This window comes from Anopheles coluzzii, chromosome 3 (genome assembly GCF_943734685.1).
Source record: "Anopheles coluzzii chromosome 3, AcolN3, whole genome shotgun sequence".
In the NCBI taxonomy this organism is placed as follows: domain Eukaryota; kingdom Metazoa; phylum Arthropoda; class Insecta; order Diptera; family Culicidae; genus Anopheles; species Anopheles coluzzii.
The window spans coordinates 49054982-49079760 of NC_064671.1; the positions used below are offsets into that span (position 1 = coordinate 49054982).

General features: G+C 39.8%; 1 protein-coding gene across 6 annotated transcripts; it reads right to left on the reverse strand.

Annotated features, from left to right (window-relative positions):
- Positions 1-34: 34 nt before the first annotated feature.
- Positions 35-24461, reverse strand: LOC120960163 (arf-GAP domain and FG repeat-containing protein 1). Of its 6 annotated transcripts, none has more exons than XM_049610510.1 (8): positions 24245-24461; positions 22747-23722; positions 6818-7006; positions 5970-6682; positions 4925-5626; positions 4318-4542; positions 3799-4253; positions 35-3719 (listed from the first exon to the last, which is right to left on the reverse strand). In XM_049610510.1, exons 2-8 carry the CDS (start codon positions 22908-22910, stop codon positions 3675-3677), a joined length of 2493 nt encoding a protein of 830 aa, XP_049466467.1. In that variant the 5' UTR covers positions 22911-23722; positions 24245-24461; the 3' UTR covers positions 35-3674. The 6 variants fall into 6 exon arrangements, with proteins under 6 accessions (XP_049466467.1, XP_049466466.1, XP_049466465.1 ...); XM_049610509.1 differs by having other exon boundaries at positions 24228-24461; XM_049610508.1 differs by lacking the exon at positions 24245-24461 and adding an exon at positions 23859-24208.
- Between the last annotated feature and the right edge of the window lie 318 nt (positions 24462-24779).

Below are 24779 nucleotides of genomic sequence, written 5' to 3' on the forward strand. Positions count from 1 at the left end.
AAAAAATCATTAAACTACAACGGTTGTCACCTAATAAATATTAAATAGTGTTTTTCTTTATTTACGATCTTTGAAACATAATTAGCGCATAACTTGCCATTCTTATAAGTGAATGTATTTATATAAAGATGAATCGTATCTGCTTCCGCATTGGAACTGCTAATTTTATCATTATGCTACAGATTGGTATCATCGGTTCTCAGACAAACCGTTTGTTGTGTTTGCGTTGTTTTAGATGCATTTAGTTTTATAACTTCTGTCTGCTTCCGTAATGCTAGAACGCTATGGTACTTCTTTAAACTGTTTTGTTATTTTATTTTATTTTATATATATTGAGTTAAAATCATTTAGCCAGTACTGGCATAAACGTTCACAACAATTTGTAGTGTTCGTCCACTTCACATTGGTAGTAGTGCAAGCTCTTCCTTCCTTCTCTCACGTGTATCCGTATTCACCGTATTCGTGTATGTTTTAAAACAAACACTGTTAGTGTACTACAGAGGTACGATATTTTTTAACTTCCCCCTTGGGCCATAACGGGGGTCGCTCTACATTTAAAACCGTTACTCGCAGTGAGATGCAATTGAAAAGCGCAGCAAATAGGCAAATTCTTACAGGACGGATTCTGACAAAACCCGTTTCACGGTAACCAGGCGCTGGCGAAACGGTCTATCATCCTGCATCCCAATTTTGAGCTTTATCTCGAAAGTTCATTCTGCTACATCAACGACGCTGGCCAGCCGAGAAAGAAACCAAATCCGGCAAACATGGTATTTTGTTAAAGCAGAGCTTTTGCAAATTAAGGCACAACAGATGCATGCGCTACACACATTCTAATCCATTTTCATGCAGAGCTTCGTTTCATGTTTTACATTAAACTATCAGCACGGAGCGGCATCCAACACAGGCAATGAAAAGCACTTTTTTGAGTTTGAGTAACACATTTCTGTCTATTACGACGCTACACGATGCACGATTCGTTCGCACAATCGTTTACCATTCTACCAGCAACGCTGAGTGTGCATACATTGATACTTGTGCGCTGGTAAAGCATTAGAGACATTAGAGACAGGAATACAAAGAAAGAAAAAAAAAACTTCAACGCATAACTAGACAAGTAGTAAGATGTTGTCCTCTAATCCTACTTTAGATAAGGATAGCAGTGGGCAATGGATGTTGTTGTAGAACATTTGAAGCATCTTCCAACGTTTTCCCGTGCGTATAGTCCACTACACTATGCATACGACGCTCAAACATTTATATTCTGTAATCAGCTTTGTTTGCTGTATTTGATTTTCCTTTTTTTTTGCTAATTATTCCATAGAAGGCGAATGTTTCCTCTCAAAACCTATTCACATTGTTTGTTTGGTATCACTTATTAAATTTAGACATTTGTCCAGGAAGTATATTGATGTATGGATGTATGGACATCCATTTTATATGATTCCTTTGAATAATTTTGTGTATTTTTTTTTTCGTTTTTTCCATCACGTCGACCTACCTTCTCTGAAGCTTTCTTCAATTTTTGATTTAGTAAAACGGCATCGGTTGATAGCGATGACCGTGATCTTTAAAATAATGTCTGAAGTAACAGACATTTAGTTGTTTCTCTTTTTCATTTAACAATCTGCTACAATTCCATCGTTTTCTATTATAGTAGTAGGGAGTGATAATTTCAATGTATCTCGTAGGTACCGCGCTTGGTGTTGGTTGAACTTTTTAGCATGCAGAACTGTTTTCTTTTATTAGTTTTTGCTAATTGATATCTCTCTATCGCAATGCAGATTTAAATAAAGAACATTTACTTTAACTTTCATCTTAGTTCTTTGTTTATGTAAGGCCACATAAGCGTTTTCTTTGATTTCATCTTAGAGGAGGAGGGTTTCATTCGTCAATCGATCATCGATTCCCCCCCCCCCCCCCCCCCTTCACTACCAATAAACGAATACGAATCTTTTACTTTTTTATCCTTCTGCGGTTCTGTATGATGTGTAATACGGCCAGTTTTTTCTGTTTGTTGCTGCATTTGAAAGGCTTCGTTCCCTTGATCCACTCTACAGAGCATGATGCACACCTTTTTATCTAGTTAGTTGCTTACCATCGAGCCTTTGCGGGTGGCACATCACATACTGCTCCGCTGCATATGCATAAGAAGAGCAAAATGCCGGATTAAAACGTTCTGCTGTACGGTAAAATTTTAAACCGACCCTTCTTGTTGAGGCAAATTGATCTATCTTGATTTTCCGGGGCGGTACTAGGAGGATGCGTTAATCGAGCTAAACTTGATTAGTATATGAGGACAGAAAAACGCCTTAAGATTTATCATTTAATACTTCTGTACTTTATCACTTTTCACGTATCTATGTGGCTACTACAGGCATAAAACTTTAAACACGTTTTGCTGTTTTTGTATCATTTGTCTCATTTTTTTACAACCATCAGTAAGATACATTTCGTTTTACGTTTCGGTCGGTACATTGAGTAGGTTTGTTTGTAGGTTCGGTTTGGTTTCGGAACTGTTTCGAAGTGTAACGAGTTTGTCATGGAGGATTCGTTTTATTATCGATTGGTAAATCCAACATACAGCGGAGTTTTTGTTCGATTTGATCGTTAGTGTTAGAGCTTTGTTCATCAAACTGTTCATCTACATACACATACATTACACGCCCGCCAAACGACGGTTGCCGTAAAATGTTCCATATTTTCGAAAGAGTTTAGTAATAGTAGTGACGTTAGTAGTAACAATAGTAATAGTAGTATTAGTAATGATGACCATCACTACAACGCTCTATCCCATTCTCGTTTTGTTGGTGCATATTCGTGTACTAATTTTTGTTTAAAAATTAACCGAAAATTGCTTCACAATCACTGCCAACAAACACAACATACGCACTTTCCCGAAACAGTGATTAAGTAATTGGATAAACCCAGCTGTGTGTGTTAATCATCCGCACGAATTTCCAATTTTGAATGATGCTCAAAATCGGGTTTGCAGAATTATTACTTCTAGCTATGCATAGCAATGCCGATTTTCGTATCTATTATATTTACTTGGCTGCCATCAAAGCTAGAGCAGAAACCTCCGAGAAAATGAAACCTTGTGCAGAGATGGATTGGTTTATTTTTGTTTTCCTACATTGTTTTCCTCATACACTGCTTTGTATCACTGACTGGTTTGGTTGTGAAACACGTGCGTGTCCCGCCAATTCACGGATGAACCGCCATGCTGTAACCTGTTTTCCAATACTTTTATCGAACAGTAGCGGGGGACCCAAACCAACATGTCATGGGTTGAATAAAATGAATACAGAGCTTAGCAACATAAAGCTAATGTTACACGCTTTCGATAATGTTTACTCCTTTGAATGTATCAGTTATCGCTTTCTTTTTTACTTTTAATTAGTTTACATTAAAACGTATGTACATCCCTTGAACGATTCACGCATATGTGTTGCACACATATTGTGCGCTCTTTGCGTCACAGTTTATCGCTTCATTTTCCTATTGTGTTGAATATTTGTATGCATCTTCTTGCTGCGCTCCGTTCAGCACAGAGCGAAACAGAATAAACTCTTTCTATGTAAAAACAATGAAGCGTATGCTAAAACACACATCCAAACATTTTCTTGTAAAATGTATAATTTACTAGCTATACATACGGCTTATGAAGCTACTCATAAGAAAGGATTATTTGAGTTTCCCGCTGTAGTACCGGCAGCCTGAAAAAGGTAGGACAGAAAAGTGTTCAAATTAGCTATTCAAACACGACGCTGATGAAACTGCGTGTTCTCAACATACCATGAAAGGGTTTCCAAAGTTTGCAAAATGATGCACCGGATTACCGACACCTGCAACGTTGCCCAATATCGAAGCACCACCGCCGTTCGCCGTTACATTGAACTGTCCTCCCATCATAACTCCGTTCATTCCCTGCGCTCCAGGATAGCCATTGTTGCCATGATTGGGAGGGTAGCCCATCGCAGGAAGATAACCCATCGTAGCTCCCATAGTGCTACTACCATTCACAACATTGCCGTTGTAAAGCTGTGGGCTGGCAGAGTGAGCGAATCCTCCCTGATAGGGTGATGTAGCATAGAATCCAGTCCCGCCGTTCGTTACCGGATGCCGTGCATCCGGCGTCGTACCGTTGATGGCACCACTGATAGGCCAAGCCATCGTTTGCTGTTGTGCATGCGGTTGCTGCTGTTGCGGTTGGAACGGATTGGCCGTTTTGAACGGGTTGGCCGAGGAAGCTGAACAGATTAGAGAAAGAATTAGTTTCATCTCTTACGCAGCAGTCCCTACGCAAACACATACTTGGCGTGATGGAATCGCTTATGGTGGTTGCAGTTCCGTTTGACGTTATTGTGTTATTATTCGCCTCAGCCTGTTGCTCTAATTTTATCTCCCGGAACTGCTCATCCAAGTCTTTCAGTGCGGCGTATCGATCCACGGACGGTGTTGAATTAATGGACGCGTTACTAGGTTTGCCATTGGATGTTTTGCTATCCCCATTGTTCGTACCATGCAGCATCGGAAGACCTATGACCATAAAACAAAATTGAATGTAAAGTAATGCACATTTTACGTAATATTTTATCCAGAAGCAAATGATTGCAACGCAAAAAACAACATTTTAGGTTACAAATAAATTCGTACAGCTATAGCAAATCGTGTTTCAAATGATTGTGGTTAACAACATCCCTAAAAACTGTAATGACCTAAGGAATAGGTAGCTTACTAATGAAAAAAAATATAAAATGTATGTAGCAAACCAAGTCAACAAGCTACTAAATCAAACTGCAAAGCTAGGCACACACGAGGGACAGGATTATTCAACAACTGAAGCCAGAAACAATATGCAAACTAGTCAATATACATAACAAATACACTGTTGACATGTTCTTCACTATCCCGGACTTACTCCATCGGTTTTGATCTGAGTAAAAATTCACTTGATTTGATGCCCGATGCTGTGGACTCATCATCTGCAGGGCACCACCATTGGAAAATTGTTGATGCTGCTGGTGCTGCTGCTGGTGCTGTTGGTGATGCGACTGTAGGCGACCGTCAGTCGACCAACAGTTGTTGCCGAACTGTTGCCAAAAGTTCCACTGTACGGTATCGTGTTGGGAGCTTTCGGTGCTGGCATTATTATTCAATTGATTTGTGCTCCCAGCATACCTCGCGAAATTGAATTCCGGTTGCGCACCGTTACTGTTTCCCCAAGGTTGTTTGTAATTTTGCAGATGTGCGTAGCTGGGCCCGGTACCAGCGCTGCCATTAATGATACCCTCGTTAGTCGCATAACGCGGCTCTTCCGAGAAAGTGTTACCAAATCCATAATTCGTATGGACCTTTGCGCGTGAGTTATCTTCCGGCGAAATACACGTATAGCCAACACCGTGCATGGACATGCCAGTGGAGGCTGATCCGGACGATGCGGTTGGTGTGCCAACGGTAGATCCCGTAGAGTTGCTACCACAATTGTTAGCAGCGACAGTATTGGAGTAAAAGCTCGCAAATGGATCGGGTCCGGCCAAACTCTGCACACTGGCCGTGCTGCTAACACTGTTTGTAGTGCTGCTATCAATACTATTGCTGCTGAAGTATGACTTCATGTTTTCTAATTGTGCGCCATATCCGATATAACAGTATATACGCCGCAATAGAGAAAGTAAAGAAAAACCATATACTCATGTAATTATCAATAACTTGTGACCCATGTACACGAAGGAATTTTCTCGTAGTTCATCTATTGTTTGACTTTCTAATATCATAACACTAACATGTACCACATAATCATCTCAATGTTCCAATATAGTTCAAAATCAGAAAACGTAACACGTCTATCTGGCTTAGAGAAAAACGATCCCATTTTGCACCGAGATTCTCCAGAGTAACCCTGTAACCGAGCCTAAATAACGCTGTTGTACCGAATATCCGACCACAAATAATATTACCATTACCTGCTGAGTTAAAGATGGGATTGTGATCGAAGTCGGCAAAATTTTCCATCTCTCGTGCCGATACCTCCCCGTTGTTGCCATTGTGCTGCGCATACAATCCGGTCCCGTTGTCGCTAACGGCATTACTGTTTTTCAAACTACTAGTACTTCCATAATGACTGCCTCCGTTGCTGACGTTATTCACTATTGTAGCGCTGCCAAAGTCAGCCACAAAGTCGGCATCAGGTGTAAACTTATTGGCGTTAATGTCACCGCTACTTCCCGACAGCCCGGTGGCGCTGCTGTTGTTCAGCAAACCATTCTTCTGGTTACGCCCGTACGTTGCCGGCAGTCCGTTCGCCGGGTGTTGTTTCATCTTAATGCCATTCTTTCGCTGAAGAATGTGACTCTTTTGCGGTGTCGGTGGCAAAATTTTCGGTGGATCCGCGCTGAAAAACCCACTGTCGTCTGGCGTGAATTGCTGCTGAAACTGCGTACCGCCACCGATTGCACCAGGCAGCGATGATGATGATGCGTTTACGTTGTTCAGTCCATTACACGAGCCAGAGTTGGTACGATTTAATCGTAACGTTGCCGGAGGCGTTAGCGTTGGCGTTTTGAGTGGAACTAAACTTTCATTGGCATTCTTATTGCTGCCTCCCGACAGTGACGTCAGCGAGCTCGATGCATTCGTGGGCAGCGATTTCAACGGACTAGCAGGCTCCAGATAATATCTAGAAGGGAATATAAAACCGTCAGGATAACAGAAACCCACACATTGATTATAATACATCTGTACACAATTGACACTGATTATGCGTGTTACTGTGTCGGTGGTTGACATGGCCACAGCCACATTTCAAACGTACCTTTTCCTTTCGTACTTGTCTATCATAAAGTCTCGATGTTCCTGCTTAATTGCACGTTTTGGATCCCAAAGGCCCAACCAAGTTCTGCTGCAGTTGTCGTTGCCATTTTGTTTGAGAAATTCAATCTCCTCCTGGGTGAAAGTGGCCATGGAAATCGATTTTACGCGATGTGGCGGAGTGAGTCCTCTTCTGTATGTTTATGAAAAGAAATAAGAATAACATGTTAGCAAAATTGTCACACGTAAATACATCGTCATTGCATATCTATTTAATCATAATAGATTATCAATTATTAGTTGAAAGAAAACACATTTTTTACGCAATTATGAGTTTAATTAAGCAATTACTCAAGTACGCAAAATTGTTATTTATAAATGGTAAATATCATACGTTTGGTATATATCAAAAATACGCCAAAGGTTAAATATGTACCGGATCTCGGTGTTTATAAATACACCCTTTTCATTAAATATTGCTAGCCAAGACAAATAGATGATACACACCTAGTTAAAACATTATCCTTATAATCTCACAAACGCTTTTCCACTAAAATTCTAATGCCATTAAGCGTTGGTATGTACGGAAGGTCATAAAACGCGCGCTAAAATACGGTACATTTCCACAATATGGTTGTTTGTATTGATTGTAATTACGGCAGGAAAGTTGCGTTTGCATTATCATATACGTAAACGTCTGATCAAGATACTGGCTGGTTGGCTGGCTTATCTTTATACGTGACATTTTGCTGGTAACAAAACTGAAAGTTAAAATGAGAAAATATCAAACAAAGGCCTGATTTGTATAAGAAGCCCTGCAAGCACCAAGGAATTTAATCACGCCGCTCACGTAACCACCACTCGCCATAGTACGCGCCCTTGGTTTATTTGTACACGATCGACTATTTACACTTGCTTAGGAGCTGAACTGCGCATTAGTCTTTTTTTGTTAAATACTATGTGATTGATAATCTGACACAAACGACGGAAGTTATCATGATGTTTTGTGTCATGTGTTTCATGCGTCTTTATAAAGCTAATTAATTGAGGATGAATTTAAGGTTGGAAATTCTAAATTCTCAACAAATTTGAAAAAAAAAAAACGCCATGCGTATTGTTAACGGTGGAAAAAGGCCTATACTCCTTAATCTACAATCACTAGTACCATCAAGAACTTATGTAAAGATTAAAGCAATGCTAACAGACAGTAATTAGTCTGGAATGCTTGCATGTTCAAACAACACAATCGAGTAGCGGCATTACTTGATGAATGAATGATGCGCAGATGCCGACATATGGTAGTAGTATTAGTAGTATTAGTTGTAGCATGTAGATGAATAGACTAGCGAAATTTTCCACGACTTGGAAGATAAAATTAAGCATGGGATTAGCACATGACCGTTACACACGATTAACGAGCTTCTTGTTTACATTTATATGCTAGACCTGCTGAATGTCTGGAATTCTACATAGTACTGTTAGTATTCGTTAGGAGCCCGGACAAACCTTAAGAGCCGTTTTTTTTAACGAAATGGTTATTTAAAACATATCGACGAAATGTTAAAAAAAAACAAACTAACAACAACAGCTTTAACAGACATAAAAAAATTGACAGGTAGGAAAAAAACTAAGGTTACTAAGGATACCATAAAACTACTTCAAGCAATAGTACCTTTCTGCCATCTGCATGCAATCAATCTTTGCTGTAGTTTTATCGTCTCACAATTACTACTTTTACGTTCATATACGTAATACGCGATTGATTTCGCCGAATACTACACACATCAACCACGAACGACGTCAAACGTTGCCCCGTTCCATAAAACATCCAATATACTTTCGTACCCCGTATTGGTGAGGTAACGTTTGATCACATAATAATCTTTCGGCAGCTCTGCTCTGCAACGGCGTCGCCATCACGAGACCCTTCTCGAAGCCGAATGGCGATATGGATTTCCAAATTGGCAACAGTTTTGGCAAGCAATTCATTTTAGCTTTATTACAACAAAAACGGAACCGAGGTTGGTACGAACGAATATTAGGGCCGGGCGGGGCAGCAGCAAGTCGAAACGACAGTGAAAGGGCAACTTTAGCTAGATTAGCTTAAACACACCACTTAAAATAAAAACCATTCTTCCGCCGATCATCACAAGACCCCCCCCCGCCACGGTTGTAGGGACAGTGGCTACTGCTGGGATTACCCTGAGGGGGAATGGGGTGGGTGGGCGAGGGGGGGGGGACTATTTTTAAATACCTGTTTACAAGAGTGGCACATTTCATTCAAGCGATCGAATACGATCGACTAAAATAACGATATGTGGTTTTCTTCTTCTTTTGGTTTTATGCACAACTTTCACACACATAATAGAGCCATATTTACGCCATATTTACGCTAAAAACGACATCTTTGATTTTTGCTTGCAGCCTTATGAAGACATTGAATTACAAACAAGGCTGTCGCCAGTGCTGCCCAAAAAATAGGCTGCTGGTTAGCTTGACCTATTGCGGACGATAGCAGATTTCAAAGTAGCGAAATCTAGAGAAAACAGATCATCGGCGCCATCATGAATTCGATGAAGGTCTTTTTCTTCAAATCACCCCGGATGAATACAGCGCCATGTTACCAAAACGGTTCCGAAACACACAGCGACTTAAGTCGCAGTTTTACGGCTGCATGGTAATGCACGCGGCGTTTTTTGCTTGTATTTTCACTCTCGACCCGGCGACCGCCATCGTCGCAAAGCGGAACGTACGAAAGTCGTGACACGGTCTGCGAGACAGTTTGGTTACGCCTTGCCACACGTAAACCTTTGTGTCCATGGCACATCGAAACTGGAGATGAGATGAGCATCATCCTACTGTCGTCGTTGGTGCGGCAGAGAACTCTCCGTTCCACACAGAGAAACATGACAGAATCAGTGTACATATCTGTAGGCAGAAAATCGCCTGAACTGATTAGACGAGCCCCATGGGAATGCTAAACTCGTCCACAAACCGCAGTAAAACCATACACACTATCGATGCTGGTCGGGTAAAGGCGATATGTTGCACTTACTGCAAAGCACATACCATATAATAGCAGCCGCATGATTTAAATTCAAATCGGGCCACCGTCCACACTACGTGGACGCAGCAGCAGCCGTCTCTCCAGCCCTTCCCTTTCGCTACTGCTGGCTGATGGTACGATATGACTCATTTGACCACTGCTTTATATTTGTGTGAGTATGTGTGCCGCGTAAAAGTGCCAATGTTTGCCGGTACCACCAATGTGGGAAACTTTTACTTTTGCCAGTCGTTGCTTTTGTTTTGCCGCATGCAACGCACCAAAACAAACCAAGGATGGCACCACCCCGAGAGACGCTAAATAAATAAAAAGCTACACGCTTTACCGTCCGAGAAATTGTTTTCTCGCTGCTCTAGGCCCGGATTTGCTTTCCACTGCACAGAATGTACGGTACGGCACCATAGGCACACGAATGCGCGAATGAAAGATGCCATAGCGGTAAGGGCTTGTGGGTTAGAAAAGTGGATATTGCATTTTTTTCAACACCACCTAGACTGCATTTCGCACCATTCGTGCGGCCATTTACTTCCATTGTTTCGTACATGAATAATGGGCAAACTAAACGAACTTCTGGCAGCCAAGCACTTCAGGCTTTGTTTGCTGCACATTTTACATTATTAAACATCGCAAATTACTAACAATACTTCAATCCAACACTTAAACAGTGTATCGAAAAATGAAGCCTGAGTTTGTAGTTTGGAATTCTTCTTCTATTTGGCGATTTAACGAGCTACAGGCGATCATAAAGGCTTTCGATACTTATTTAGTACCACGCAGCCATTACTTTTTTTTTATTTATAAATTGAATGAAAATTACCAACAAACATGTATATTTTATAAAATTTTATATTTTTTATAGAAAAGTCTCTCTACGAGAATCTGGGACTACTAGTAATCAAATGGAACAAGAAAACGGACATTTCAATCATCTGCCCTATTAAAAAAAAATGTCCGGTAGCGTTTATTTTTCATTCAGACAGAAGTTTTGCATGACTCTTAAAGAGAGGTAAAGTATGAACATAATTTAAATCATTTAATATGGGTTAGTTCTCGCTATTTAGTGGTTATTCCCATATCTAGTTGAATGTTGAGGTGGGCGATCACCTCATTCACTACCAAAGCCGGAATAACTGCCCAAGCGGGGAACAAGGACTTGAATTAAAAGCATAGTAATATCGAAGAGTGTCTCCAAAAGTCGTTTCTAAGTAATTAGTAGACAATAAACTAGAACGAACCAAATATTGCCAAAACTGGCCGAAGATAGTACGTTTTTTAATTCAAGAACAGTTCCAATAACTCAGTCACCAATATAGTATCATAATAGAGTACCAACGCAATGAAAAATGTAAGAAAGTTAAGAATAGGCAACCATAAACAATTATATATGCAAGTTATCGAACCATCTTTGTAGAAGTCGTATCGTATGATTCGTAAGTTTTTTGTAAGTTGCAATTATCACTCTTAAATTAAAGCTATAATATTAGTACAAACGTAAGTTTTAAAAGAACGCAGTTAGCATTTGTTGCTCTCTTGTTGCTGCAATACCGGTTATTCATAGGACCAATACCGCAACATGCGTCACGGGCGACAAACCCGGTTTCCTGTCTGTAGGACACACGATCATTATCCAAGAATACGGTTGGAAATCCATTGTACAGTGCTTAGGTAGGCGTAATAACAATGTCTCTAGAGAAGGCGCTTGCTCTTTACAATCCACCTGCCTTCGCTGCTAGGAAGAATTGAATACAATAATTACGGCAACGGTTAAAAAAAACGCTTCCACTAACTTCCCTTCTAACCTCAGCTGAAAGCCCGTTGATCTGTACGCAGTTTAATGCTGGTTGCTGTTTACTCACGCTGTGTTGTGTATCCTCTCAGACAACCCTTACCAACCATTTTAGCCGTCGTTGCAGAACATTTACCTTCACAGCCAAAACACACTCATACGTATACACGCACGCAACATGTCACCTCCATTTGGTCGTAAGTTTGCAATGATGGTGCTAAAGTTGAGTGACTTTGAAACTCTACTTGTTCGAGTGATTGTGGGGTTTCTTGCAAGCCACAAAGTTCACCCCTAAAGCGGCCCCCGAAAACCGGAAATGGAAACATAATGCAAACTAAATTTCCACTCACATCACACACGCATGTAAGGATAGGGTGAAGAATTAAGTGTTTGTTTTACGTACGGTAAAGGACAAACCATTCGCTTGTAGCCTTTAAAACCCAATTTTGTAATGGTTTACGATCGTCACCATTGGTGATACGTTGGTAAACCTTTTGTAAATTTTATCATCATTGGTGATCATTTATCACCAAGCACAAATGTATTGATCGTGCTACGGTGTAGAATGGGCGATGTCTAATTTGGAGTGAGTCCCTATTGATCACCCCAAATGATATTGATATCCAATTTGTAAATGAGTCGTTCAAAATAAGCACTTTCTATTGACAAAAGTTCAAAAAGAGTAAAGTAAAAGGGCCTTTATGACCTTGGTATTGTTATGATCTTGCAATGTTTCGTATCGAATTCTGTGTGAATTATTGTTTTGACATAACTTTAGTGATATGCTTGTATCATCCAGAGCGCCATTTATGTAGCTGATAATTGCAAATACGTCAAACATGAAAGAATATTGTTGTCAACTTCCGGAAAGGGCACCACCACCAGACAGCAGCAGAGCAAAGCACGATAAGTATGCAGGCACAGTCCATTGATAAACGATGCACTCGTCGAGTGCAAACGTATTTTTTACTTGGTTGTCCGGAATACGCCTTCCTTCCCAGCTTACTTTGAAAGAGTTCTCGTGAAGTTAAGTATCAGCACCACAAATCTTGAATGGAACAGGCGGTGGGTGGGTACGCCCTCATTATATCAATACTCGTGAGGCGTTTTACACTGTTGTAAGTCGTGTACTACAGAAAACCGACATTCGCAACAAAACAAGACACAAATTAAGACACTCGAGCGGTAAGGAAGTGCCTGCATTGTTAATTTACGTTCACGCTTCGCCGACACCTGAGCGCGTACAGGTGTCATGGTTAATACTCTAAAAGGCCGATAGTTTCAACCGTCCTGGAAAAAAACGCGCGCGCAATGATCTGAAACTGATGTAGTCTTACTATACACACGGCAGCACTGTGCTGCATCAGATTGTACTAGAGCACGAATCAAGGCTGTTGATTGATGCATCGCACGCAAACTCGTAAAGCCATGGCGGTACCGGCGGTCTGTGGCAGTTAACAGGTGAATTTAAATTGGTGACTATCATTCTTACTTGGTATAGGCTATAGCGACACAAATCAAGGAAATAAAAAATGCTAGAATTTTAAAATAAATCACCGAGTTGAAAACATTATTTTCAATAGTCCTCCACGGCAGTCCATTTTCTGTCGACTATACTAAGAATAGTTTTATTAAGAAGTTTATCAATGATAGTTGGCTTAGAGCAGGGGTCTCCAAACTACGGCCCTCATGAGCCTTTAATGCGGCCCGCGATGACTGGGTAAAGGTTAAAGTAAATAGTTTTCTTTTCTGACTAACCAATCATAATTTATTTTTTTAATTCTGAAAGACGAAAATCAAGATTCAATAAAAGAAAGCTCCAGAAATTTTATATATTTTGTTTGTATTTTCTTATTAAAACGAGATTTGAACTTCCACTCATTCTAAAGGTAGCGTCAAAATGGCCCTCGACAATGTTGATTGTGAAGCAATGCGGCCCGCGAACTGAAAAGTTTGGATACCCCTGGCTTAGAGTATGAGGTTGACACATTAATTCACAACCACAACCGCAACGAACTGCTTGAACAGTTGCAGGTGTTGCAGATGGTTCAGAATCTGCTATTATGTCTATAACAAAGTTTTCGACGTCATTTAAATAACATCTCAGTATCTGAAAACTCTGCTAACATGATTCAGCATAACAAATTTACGAAAATGAATAAGAAATGCTGTAATTTCAAGACAACGGACAGCAAAAGAAACGTCACATTACACTTTCTCGAACCGCTTTCTAGCGTCTCAACAATGATTTGGCATGCAAATTAGTTCATTAATCCACTATCCAGGCACATTTTATCCAATCTGCCAACGGTTCGCTTTTGATGTCATGCCGTAGCTGTACACTAGCCGTAAAGATGTAGAAATCTACTATTTTTTCTTCTTCAGCAAAGCAACTTTAACTTTCCAACCACCACAACACGACTTTGATGGTTTCGTAAGACGTTGATATGTAAACAAAAGTTATTTTTCCCTTCCTTCATCTAGACTTCGGGTGATGTGGTGTATGCATAGTATTGTTTAACGTAAAGGAAGCCATCCGTGTACCATCAGAGACTGGACAGTTGGTAGGTTTCTGTACTCTGATTACACTCTCGCTTATAGAAAAACAAAATGCATTTTGCTAAACTTTCCAAAAATAAAATCATAATTTTGCATTCAATTTTCCTAACGTTCAATTTGCTTTTCGCGAACTGTTGTTGAGTGCGTCATTCAAAATGAAATATTTGAAGATAATATTTACAAATAGCAACATACAAATTGAATAAGCAATGGCAGTGATCTTTGCTTGATTGTTCTATAAATTAAACCCATTCGTAAGCTGTAAATTGATATGAATGAGCATGTTAATACGGTAACACGCTTGTAGGCGGAAGAGATTGGCTTCTTTTAATTTTAGGGCATATATAGTTGGTGTTAGGTTATCTCTTCTTTATTTGATTGTTTTTTTCTCTTTTTGGCAATGTTTTTAACTAACTCACAACTTACGGTATGTTGAAAAACAATGGCCTTAAAAATAATGGCGGTTAATAGTGCCTGTCTTACCAAGAAGCTCCATGAATCCATTCATTGCATTTCACATATCATTTACGATGAAAGCAAAACTTCATATCACGAAAAACCTTGCCCAGAGAGGCGCCTGGAACGCAACAATCTGTTGGTTAGTATGCTATGCGGAAAGCAAAAAAGGAAAGTAAAAACTGCGAACTGTAAATTGACCGGTTTGTGGTACGAGACTAGCGCATATATGTGTCCGGATGGTATATACAACCATCGGAATCAAAGCTCCCCTCCCGCACCAATGTCCGCGGATGAAGATGAGGAGAAATTTTAATAATTTGATATCCTCCCCTTCAGTGCTGCCTCCCGCATACGACCATCAAGGCAAATGCAATTTCCACGCGAGTTTTAAATGAGCGTGTGTCTGTGTGACTTGTGCTCTGTGGTCAGTTCCATGCACTGGTAAGTGAAGGCCAACGCTCATAATTAAACGATGTTCGGAAAAGGTTATTATGCTCAGATCTTCTGGTACATTGATGCTATAGTATAACCTTGCAGATTGCTCGGAACTGAACTGAAGGCTAATGGTGGATGATAGCTACTTTCAGTGTCGTCGTAATCTGCTTCGGCCAGTGGCATAGAGGTTGCATGGAATGTTTTGATGCAAGTGATGCCGTAGTGGCGCGCGTTCCGAAATGTATCTAATAGATTTGTACCGTTCCTCGTTCGGAACGATTGGATGTAACGGCACAATCGGATATATAGAAACGATCTAAATGATACGAGCAGCCAGAATGAGCGGTATGACAGGAACGATCGAAACTAGGCTTGGGCGATTCGGTTCATTTTAATTAAAGTGAACGTACTAGTTCTTTCATTAAGATTAACTGAACGTGAATCGCGATTCATTCGTTCATTTCTTTTGAAGAAAAATAGTGTAAATTGTTTCATTTTGCAAAAAGAATATAATTAGTACATTACATCTTAAAAAATATTAGGCAGAGCAGGAAGATCTTCATTACAATTGGTAGGACGTTCTTTTCATGAACGTTCTGGTCATCCGGTTCACGTTTATATTTGTATGGAGGAAATTAACGACCTGGCGTACTAAGACTTTTTTATTTCGACAATTATCGATCAACGTTAATTAGATGAACGTAGGTCGTTCGTTCTTTAGGATGAATTGAATACATCGTACAGTTCTGATTCTTGGGGCAAACCTCTAATCTAAACGTGCGGAACTATTGGAACAATTAGAGCGATCAGAAGGATCAATCGGAATGTTGTGGGAAAGAAACAATCAGAATGTTAGAAATAATTTGGAAATTAGTTATAAATGTAAGTAAGAACCACAAAACAGTAAGAACCTTCCTTCTCTTCCTACTCTTTTTGTCTAAACTTATTATCACCCTACACCAATTCCAATTAATACACCCATTCCGTTCCGTTTCTTCTTGGAATGCATCTACATAGTTCTGTCCCGTTAGTAATATTGCAACATATTCCCAACGCAAATCTAGAGAGCTTAATATTTGAAAGATTACATAAATGAAACCCGTTTAGAACTAAAAACACTGGGTATGGAACGCGAACGTGACAAATAATCGTCTGCCAATCGATATCAGAACCGACTCATACCACCGCACTAGGCCTGCATTTCCGTGTATTCTGTAAACAAATTTCTTTTTTTATTCGTCAATGTTTTGCCTACCACTTCAAATCATCGAACTGCTTCCGCCAAGTGGCGGCAGGGAGGGCATTTATCGATGAGCCAATTGCAAACATTTTCGGGCTATTTAACACAACACACCAACAAGCGCGCACCTACCCTGTCAATCAAACTAATGGAAGTTTCGCTATAACTATACCATGGTATAGCCGTCTGCTGGCCACCCCAGAAACATACAACACATGCACCCTCTTCCTCTGGGAGCCGGTATTTTCTCTGCAGGTGTACATGATGATTTCATGAGCATTTTTATCGGTAACCGATCGAAACGGAACAGTAGCACACACAACCAAAAAGAACAAAAATTGGCACTTGTTTCAGTGTTCACCCAAAGCTGCCAAAATATCATGCAATACTGATTTTTCAGCCATTCGGTGAAGTTTTTGGATAAAATGGATAAAATTCTTCTTTTTTGATTAGTTTAGATCATTTCGCGAATGAATCGAAATATATTATTGATATGCAAAGATGGTAAAAGCAACGACTATATACTTCGTTATGTACGCAACACATACAGTGAAATTGAATTAAAAATATCAAAAAGATATGGGAAAAGCTAGGTAAAGGTGAACACATTAAGACAAATATTAAAAATCTAGCGATATATGTATAAACACAGTGACCATGAAAATGTGCAAGCCTCTTATCATACAATCAAATTTTATGAGAAAATATAGAAATAACTGTGACACTAAGAAGATAGATACTTATAGAAAACATGGGAAAAGGAAGATGTTTATAGTATTTTAACATAATCTATTCCTTTCCGTTTCCTGGACCATAAGTATTACGGTGGCTCGCTCTGTAAATTTAGAGAATATGAGCGCCGTTTCGATAAATAGTAGAAAGCAGAAACTAAGGCATTATTGAAATCTCTTGCGTAAACAGCTACGGTTTTACAATAAACAATTATAAATAAAATACAATTTAATTTTTATGCAGGACAATTTAGAATTTCATTACATAAAATTACACAAGTACATTACACCCCAGCATGTTTGATGAACTTGTTAATAGAAATATGCCATTTTTCCTCAAAGTCAAAATCAATCTTGCAATAGTCACTTTTTGAAAAGCTATAGAATTTCTATCTATTTCTGAGAAATGTTTTGTTAAAGATATTCCGTTGGCCCATGACTTCCGGTTGCAATTTTTTATGGTAATTTTAAGACATGCAGTAATCAAAAATTTAAAACATAATACCTCAAAAATGTGGGTGTCAATCTTACGTTGATCGTTCTTTCGTGCCATTATACTTAAACCACTAGAAAATGAGTTTTTATTGCTTTAATTGCCGTTCTTTCAGCCCTTGTTTGCTTAATAAACCCGATAGAAAAGAATTTAGAACGCAGAGATAGAAGAACGCACTTGTGAAGCTTAACACGCACGATTGACAATATCAAATGTTTGACCAATTGCTAGCAATAATGCAAAATAGTTCTCAAATGTGTTGTCGCACCTTCAGATTTGATGCTACATTTTGAAATTGTTTAATAATTCTTTTATCTTCACCATCATCTTGTAATTATGAATAGAGTCCATTTTCCCTCTTTACCTACGTTCCCTGATCAAAGAAGCAAAGGCAGCTCAAGCCGAATCAACCAATACCACTGAATGCCGGTTAATTGATGACTCATGGCATTTATTTCTTGTTACAACTACAACTGTGCTTGTAGCTCTCAGTTGCGTTGCTGACACAAAGAATCTGCTGTGGTTCTTTATCAACTGTTTATACTGGATCTTCTTTGTGTATTTCGCATTGCCCTGACTTTAATTGCAACTATTTTTACTGCTGTAAGTTTGAGCATTAACATACTCACTTAAAAAAGCATGCCGAAATGGAAAGCCCAGTTTCTTAGTCTTCCAATATCCATGAGTCAACGGATGAATAAAAAAACGCATCAACCCCGGCAATATATCGCGTATTTTAGAATGCGACATGGCCCTCTCCCGCGATACAGGCGAAAATGGGCCGCTGCCGCCGCCGCTATTTGCGGTGTGGAATTTCATAAAGGAATTGAAAACCGGTTTTTCTACTGATGTCGGGGGTAAATCTCGAGCAGAAGGCACATCGAACACAAAAACGCAATTGGAATGCGCCAAGTCAGAAGCGACTGAAGACGCAGCAAAACATCACCCCCTTCTCCGCCTTGAAGATCGGCAGCTTGCGTAAAAAACCCCTTTCGAATGCCATTGCAAAAATAAAAAAATGAAGTAAAAATTGTCGGTAGCCTCTCTTGTGCATGTGTTTGTTTATGTTTTGATTAGTACTTTTTCCACCGAGGAGCCACGAAACCACCAGAAGCAGCACTGCACTGCACTGCTGGACTCTGCCTTCAACTCCCTCAGCTAAATGAGGTTTGTTTTGATTGAATACGATCCTTCAGAGATATGCTGACCTAAACGCATGTTGATTGCGCTTAAAGAGAGCTGCAAATCCGTTCAGAGACGGCAAAACCGGGGTGAGCTGGCTGATTCATGTAGGGGAGAGCGGGGCAAAATGGCACTGGTAAGGATTTTGCTCTGTATCTCATTGGTAAACTATTTTACACATATATTTTGACGACAATTGATGCTTCAACGTTTTATTCTAGAAACAAAATTAGTAGTAGATGTAGTAACAACAAACATAAATGTATTAAATGAAATTTCCAAAACAACATCAAAAGTCGTGAAAATGTATTGTGTGGGGTAAAATGGTATCGCTATGGGGAAAAATGGTCATACTCGAAATTTCAATATACTAGTGATGGGCAAACTGGGCCAGCAGCCCGATTTAAATTAATCCGACTTTATACACTATACATTGTATATTTACGTAGTTATAGGTTATACATTTTCTGTGATTTTTTCATGCTTTTCGATTTGTTTTTGCGATTAGGTTACGATTTATTAGCTACCAAAAAAAATTAAATTCAATTTATTTTTTTGAACTATTCAACAGTGTATTGCAAGTTGTTCCAAATTGTTTAAATTATTTGTTGAAAACAATTTAGGATTATGCCTACTAATTGTGGGAATTGTTAAAAAATATGCGGAAAACTGCTAGTAAATCCCCCAAACATTTTAGGACGGGAAATAATATCACAAATTTATCAAAACAATAATCTGAAAACACCCAGAAACTCATGGAAAACCCATTACACGGGTTTTGCCTGTACGCACATAGATAATTGAATTTATGCTTATATGTGGAGCTATGAATACAGCAATGTTGGCTAGGAACTAGGGTTGCTTGCAAGCCTGCTTTTTAGTTTAAGTGTTTTGCTCTACGAATAAGCAACGGTAGTAAAACAGATTCAATAGGAGCCATTTGGATTCGATCGGAGTGGTCCGGATTAAATCGAAGGATTAAAGTGGGTGTTCGGGGCAGCCGGATTCGAAGCCATTATTATTTTGTAATCGGATCCGGACTAAGAATTTCGGAGATGAAGTGGACTCACGATTTCCAATCCGGAGTTCCTATCACTACCATACACATCAAAACAAAGGGTCAACAAAATGGACCACAACATTGTACTTTAGGCTTTGGTTTAAGCTCTGTCAACAAGGATTTGTAAGGGAAGTAAATTGCTGGAATACTTCCCGTAATATAATTTTTCTTGTCGATAGAGTATACATATAGCTTAGTTTTATTTATGTAAAACAAATATAATGTTGCGATCTTTGCTTACACCTCAGCCTTATTTCTTTTCTCCTGTCAAACCATACCGACCATTTGACCTCAAGGTGAAGCGACCATTTTGCCCCAAGTGGAACATTTTACATACTTTACGTCAAAGTAAAATAGTTAGGTTTTTCGCGTAAATCATAGATGATTTTCATGTGTCTGAATGCACATCCTTTTCCTTCTCTAATGATTTACTTAATTTCGAGACGGTCAAAATAGCATCGTTTTGATAACTTACTTTATTTCTTAATTTATTCTTTTATTTACGAATCTTAGGTTAAGAAATGCTCATAGTTTGCATCTTTTATTGCATTGGATGTTTTTCAATAATCAAAATTCATTTTGAACGTGTTAATTTTCTAATAATGCAAGTGGCCATTTTGTCCTACATAACCATTTTGCCCCACATTCCCCTATTGAAAACCACACACACACACACATGACGTATAACTGTAATCAATGTTTATAAAATTGATCAAAAGCAAAAACAACCGTGAATATTGATGAATGTTCAACTGAAAAGAAGCATCACTAGCCAGATTATAATGACTATTACTTCCTAATTCCTGGTACACACGGGTATCAGCAATCAACATCTTAGTTGGTCTAGTTCCTACGATTTCAAACAAGCAACTAAGATTACATTAGTTTTGCTATCAGTCTATTACGACTTTCCTATTCTGTTAACAACTATTGGAACAATGAATAAGTGTTATTTGATTTAAAATGTTTTAGTATTCACCATCTTTGACCAACCGATCAATGAACGCACAGACTCGTTCTTACTTTAAATGGTAACGGTATTTACAGTGATCTTAAAGCCCTGTCGCATCATCGGTAGAAAAAGCAACCAACACTCTCGTTAAAAACTAGTTAACCATAAACGGCCAATGTATGCTGCGTACAGTGAACCATTTGCTTGTGTTAATTCTATCGCCCTTCCCTATTCATACTTGGTGATCGTAGGCAACCTGGGCTTTAAGGAACGCAGAGAGTGCTAGTCCTGCTGGCTCTACCTGTTGATAGCTTTTGCTGGTGCCCATTCCGGGATGCATACACTGGTTTCCACACTCATATGACACCATTCTCAATCGGCCCATCTAAGCTTCTTTACCTGTGATAAACCCCCTGGCTAAAATCATGCCTGGCCGTTCACACGATCTAGGGTGTATGATGCAGTTATTTGCACTCATTTCGGACCAGAAATGCTGGTTTCAGTCACCCAGTCAAGTACACTTCACAGAGCACGTTCATGACAGAGGATGGACGATTTTCCCAGAGGGCGAACAAGCGAGGAGCACAATATACTGTGAAGCAGTAGTTTCGATTGCTGAAATCAATCAATTGAAAGAGAGAAAGGAAAGAAAAAAACACACACACATACACATCCCAAAGCACTGTCACGGTAATGGTGGTGTAGCCCGGAAACGGGCGGTTCTGCGCAGCCTAGCATGGGCTCCAGAAGGACCGGATCAAAGCGTAGACGGAAGGTGATGGAGTGATGGAATGTAGGAGAGCAGCGGCGAACGTTAACGACAAAACGACGTGAAGGGCCTTCACAAAACAGAATTGATGTCGCCTCGGCCGTCACTGTCGTCGTTGTTTTAAGCGTCTTCGTGTGTGTGTCTATGTGCATCGCACTGTAACGAATTGACAATTACGGGCGAACGACCTCCGACATCATCTTTGCTTCCATTCACAGGAATGCCATGAAAGCGACGTTCGAGTACACACAGCCGCGCGGTATTGCACAGCAAACGCGATCACGGAGTGAAAAGAGACTGATCGCAGCAACCGCCAGGGGTTTTACATGCTTCGAGACACACTGGGCCGCACACAGTGTGGAAGCCCCCGGAAAGGCCGGCACGGCGCGACGGTAATGCTTAGATAATCCGCGCCTTAGATGGTGTTCGGTGCACGAGTTCCACCGCTCGGCTTGTAATTGTGGAAATCGGTAAGCCAAGGAAGACCGCCCTGGGTCACGAAGGATTACCCGTAAAGGTTAGGGTTTTCTCAGGATGATAGGAAAGAGAGACGCGTCAATGTCTTCCAAACGAGTCATTGAAAGGAATATTAGGTAATGCTGCTTAAGAATAATTACATCACGAGTTTTACTAACTGGTTGGAACTCACGATGTGTGCTCCACCAGAAAAGACTAAACCCTCGAAAAGTGTTCAAATAAGTGTGTTGAATAATGCGATTCTTGATACAATTTTTAGTTGCATAGATAGAAATGCTACCGAATCGAACTTAATGTAACATAATTGGCAGACAAGCATAGAACTTCGGAGGGTTTTTCCTACAACGAATGATTTCACCGTTCATTCTATCCCGCTTTCGTGCTATTCTTATCTTGACCAGCTTCCTCTGGATTCGTCCCTCCCGACATAAATGTTTCGTTTTTAAATGTCAGCTGATCTTAACAAAAAATCGTCCCCAATTAGGTTCACAATAAATGCGATAATAGACGCCGGGAAATCCCTACGCCAAGTAGATTTTCTTGGTACTGAAAGTGACGCACTGGCTCCATGAATGTGCTTTAAATGTAGTGGCTACAAAACAACACAAGCGCGAACGTGATGACACCGTCATACCGTAAATCAAATGACTTTTCGGGTGTTTCATTATCAATAGGTCTAAAGGAAAGACCAAAGAGATCAGGAGTTATATGCTGCACAATACTTACAATATACCGGAGCAGCTGGTGCAGACGAACGACCCGATAGTCATGTTGATGTAAGTTGGCCCTTTCTGGCCACAATCGAAGCATTCTTTGTTACCGCCAACGCCTACTAGCTCTCGCAACGTTTTCAGTATTTTGTCATCGAGTTTCTTCCGCACCAGGGCCATCGTCGTGGGGTCGGTGCTTTGCTTTTCGGTGGTGCTTTTTTTCCGCACAACTGGCTACGGTTTATTTGTTCCCGGTGCGGTGAAATAAACCTTCACCACGTTCAACTCACTGCTTGCCCGTCTATCAACAGTACCAGCAGCAGCAGCACCAGCAGCAGTAGTAGTGATTTGACCACTTCCGGCTGATGGGGAAGATGATGATAGCGGCCTGAATTTCACCTCCGCTACGATAGTGTTGGACGTTTTTATTCGACTTTCCTTTACACTTCTAGCATGCACTGTAATACATCCACAGTGTAAAGATTTGAAACTGCTTTTTACTGCGTATTTTTTGTTTTGTTTTATCAACACGGAACAAACGCTCACTTGGGACCTCTTAGACGAAACACTGCATTTTTCATTTCTCTTTTCTCACTCTTGCACACAGATTCGACAATGACGGTACATAATAGCACAGGAAAACAACACCACGGAGGACAACACCTTTTGCATTACGCCAAATTTTGCACTTTGATCGAGCACGGACCGCGCGGACGACTGGGTAATTTATTTTCCGAGAACCACGACAACTTCTTGCATCGGACGAGGACGGCTTTCTCTTTTTTCACCCTGCACGCACTGCACTAAGTCCGGTCAAACACAGAGACTTTCTTCATTCGCCTGCACCACCTTTGAATTTTGCCACTTGACAGCTCGAACCAACAAAACGAAAGCGCCTGAAAGTGAACGAGACCGAGACCCTCACACAGGCACGCACACTACTCTACACCACTGACGAACAGCTCGCTGTCACGCACACCATGATGTTTACGCTAGGGAGGAGGGATAGAAAACAGACTGGATTAGAATAAAAACATTGCACTCTTCGCAAAATAGAGATGAAAAACCCGTTCACCTTCTTTCTCAAAGATTATTAAACCAATCACGTTTGATGTGTATTTTATTCACCGTTATCTCGGTACTTTACGTGGCGACAACAACTTGAGTCAAACGCATACGCAACTATAATTCAATTTGTGTTACGTAGTTCAAATGGCGTAGCTCGCTTCTCGAAACACTTTGGGCTGAAATCCCTTCGCACTTCTGTTTAATGAGCCTTTTCTTCGGTTTTCTTCTGCGCTATCGAGGGGTTCTTCTGCGCTGGCACATGAAAATGACATTTCATAAACTCTATTTTTGTATTATTCATGCAAAAAAGGACATGATGTTTGCTATACAATGTACAATTATTTCACGGCGCATAAAAAAAAATCTTGATTTGTTGCATTTTTTATGCACTGTAACTTGAATGTCGTTATAAAACCAAAACATAAATACAAAATTTGAAAAGTCACTCGCGTGTCGCTGCTGGTAAGACACTTAAACAATTTTTATGAAGAGAGAAAAAAGGGTCCCAACTAATGCTTCAATCAAGACCAAATCTATTCTATTATCAAATATTTCATCAACAAGATTTCGCACAATGATTCAAACATCTTGCCAACAGTTTTTGACCCTATACCCACTGTGATTTGTTACGTTCCACACAGAGTAGTCAAACTTAGGCGAATGTAAGGTGTGTGCAACTCCAGAAATATTTAATACATCTACAATTGTTCCGAAGCATACTCCAGCTCTTGGATAAGTATACAACAATTACAAATGTTTATGCTTTCATCTCTAACCTTAGCACACGATGTATGTTTGATAACTTAACAACTATCTTTTTTTAGATAAAAAGAATTTTAATACAAATACAATTTAATAACAAATTATTGAAAAAAGCAACAAATTTGAATAAAAAAAAGAACATGTAATTAACAATTATTAGTCTTGCTTTCATATCAACACTACGCCAAAAGTTAAAATTAATACAAAAACATTTTAAAT

Coding starts and splice junctions, on each gene's coding strand:
- LOC120960163 (XM_049610510.1), bottom strand. CDS start 22,910: ATGGCCCTGGTGCGGAAGAAACTCGATGACAAAATACTGAAAACGTTG. Junction 7,007..22,746: donor ACCAGCTGCTCCGGTATATT/GTAAGTATTGTG, acceptor ATAAACATACAG/AAGAGGACTCACTCCGCCAC. Junction 5,627..5,969: donor TCCCATCTTTAACTCAGCAG/GTAATGGTAATA, acceptor GCGCACAATTAG/AAAACATGAAGTCATACTTC.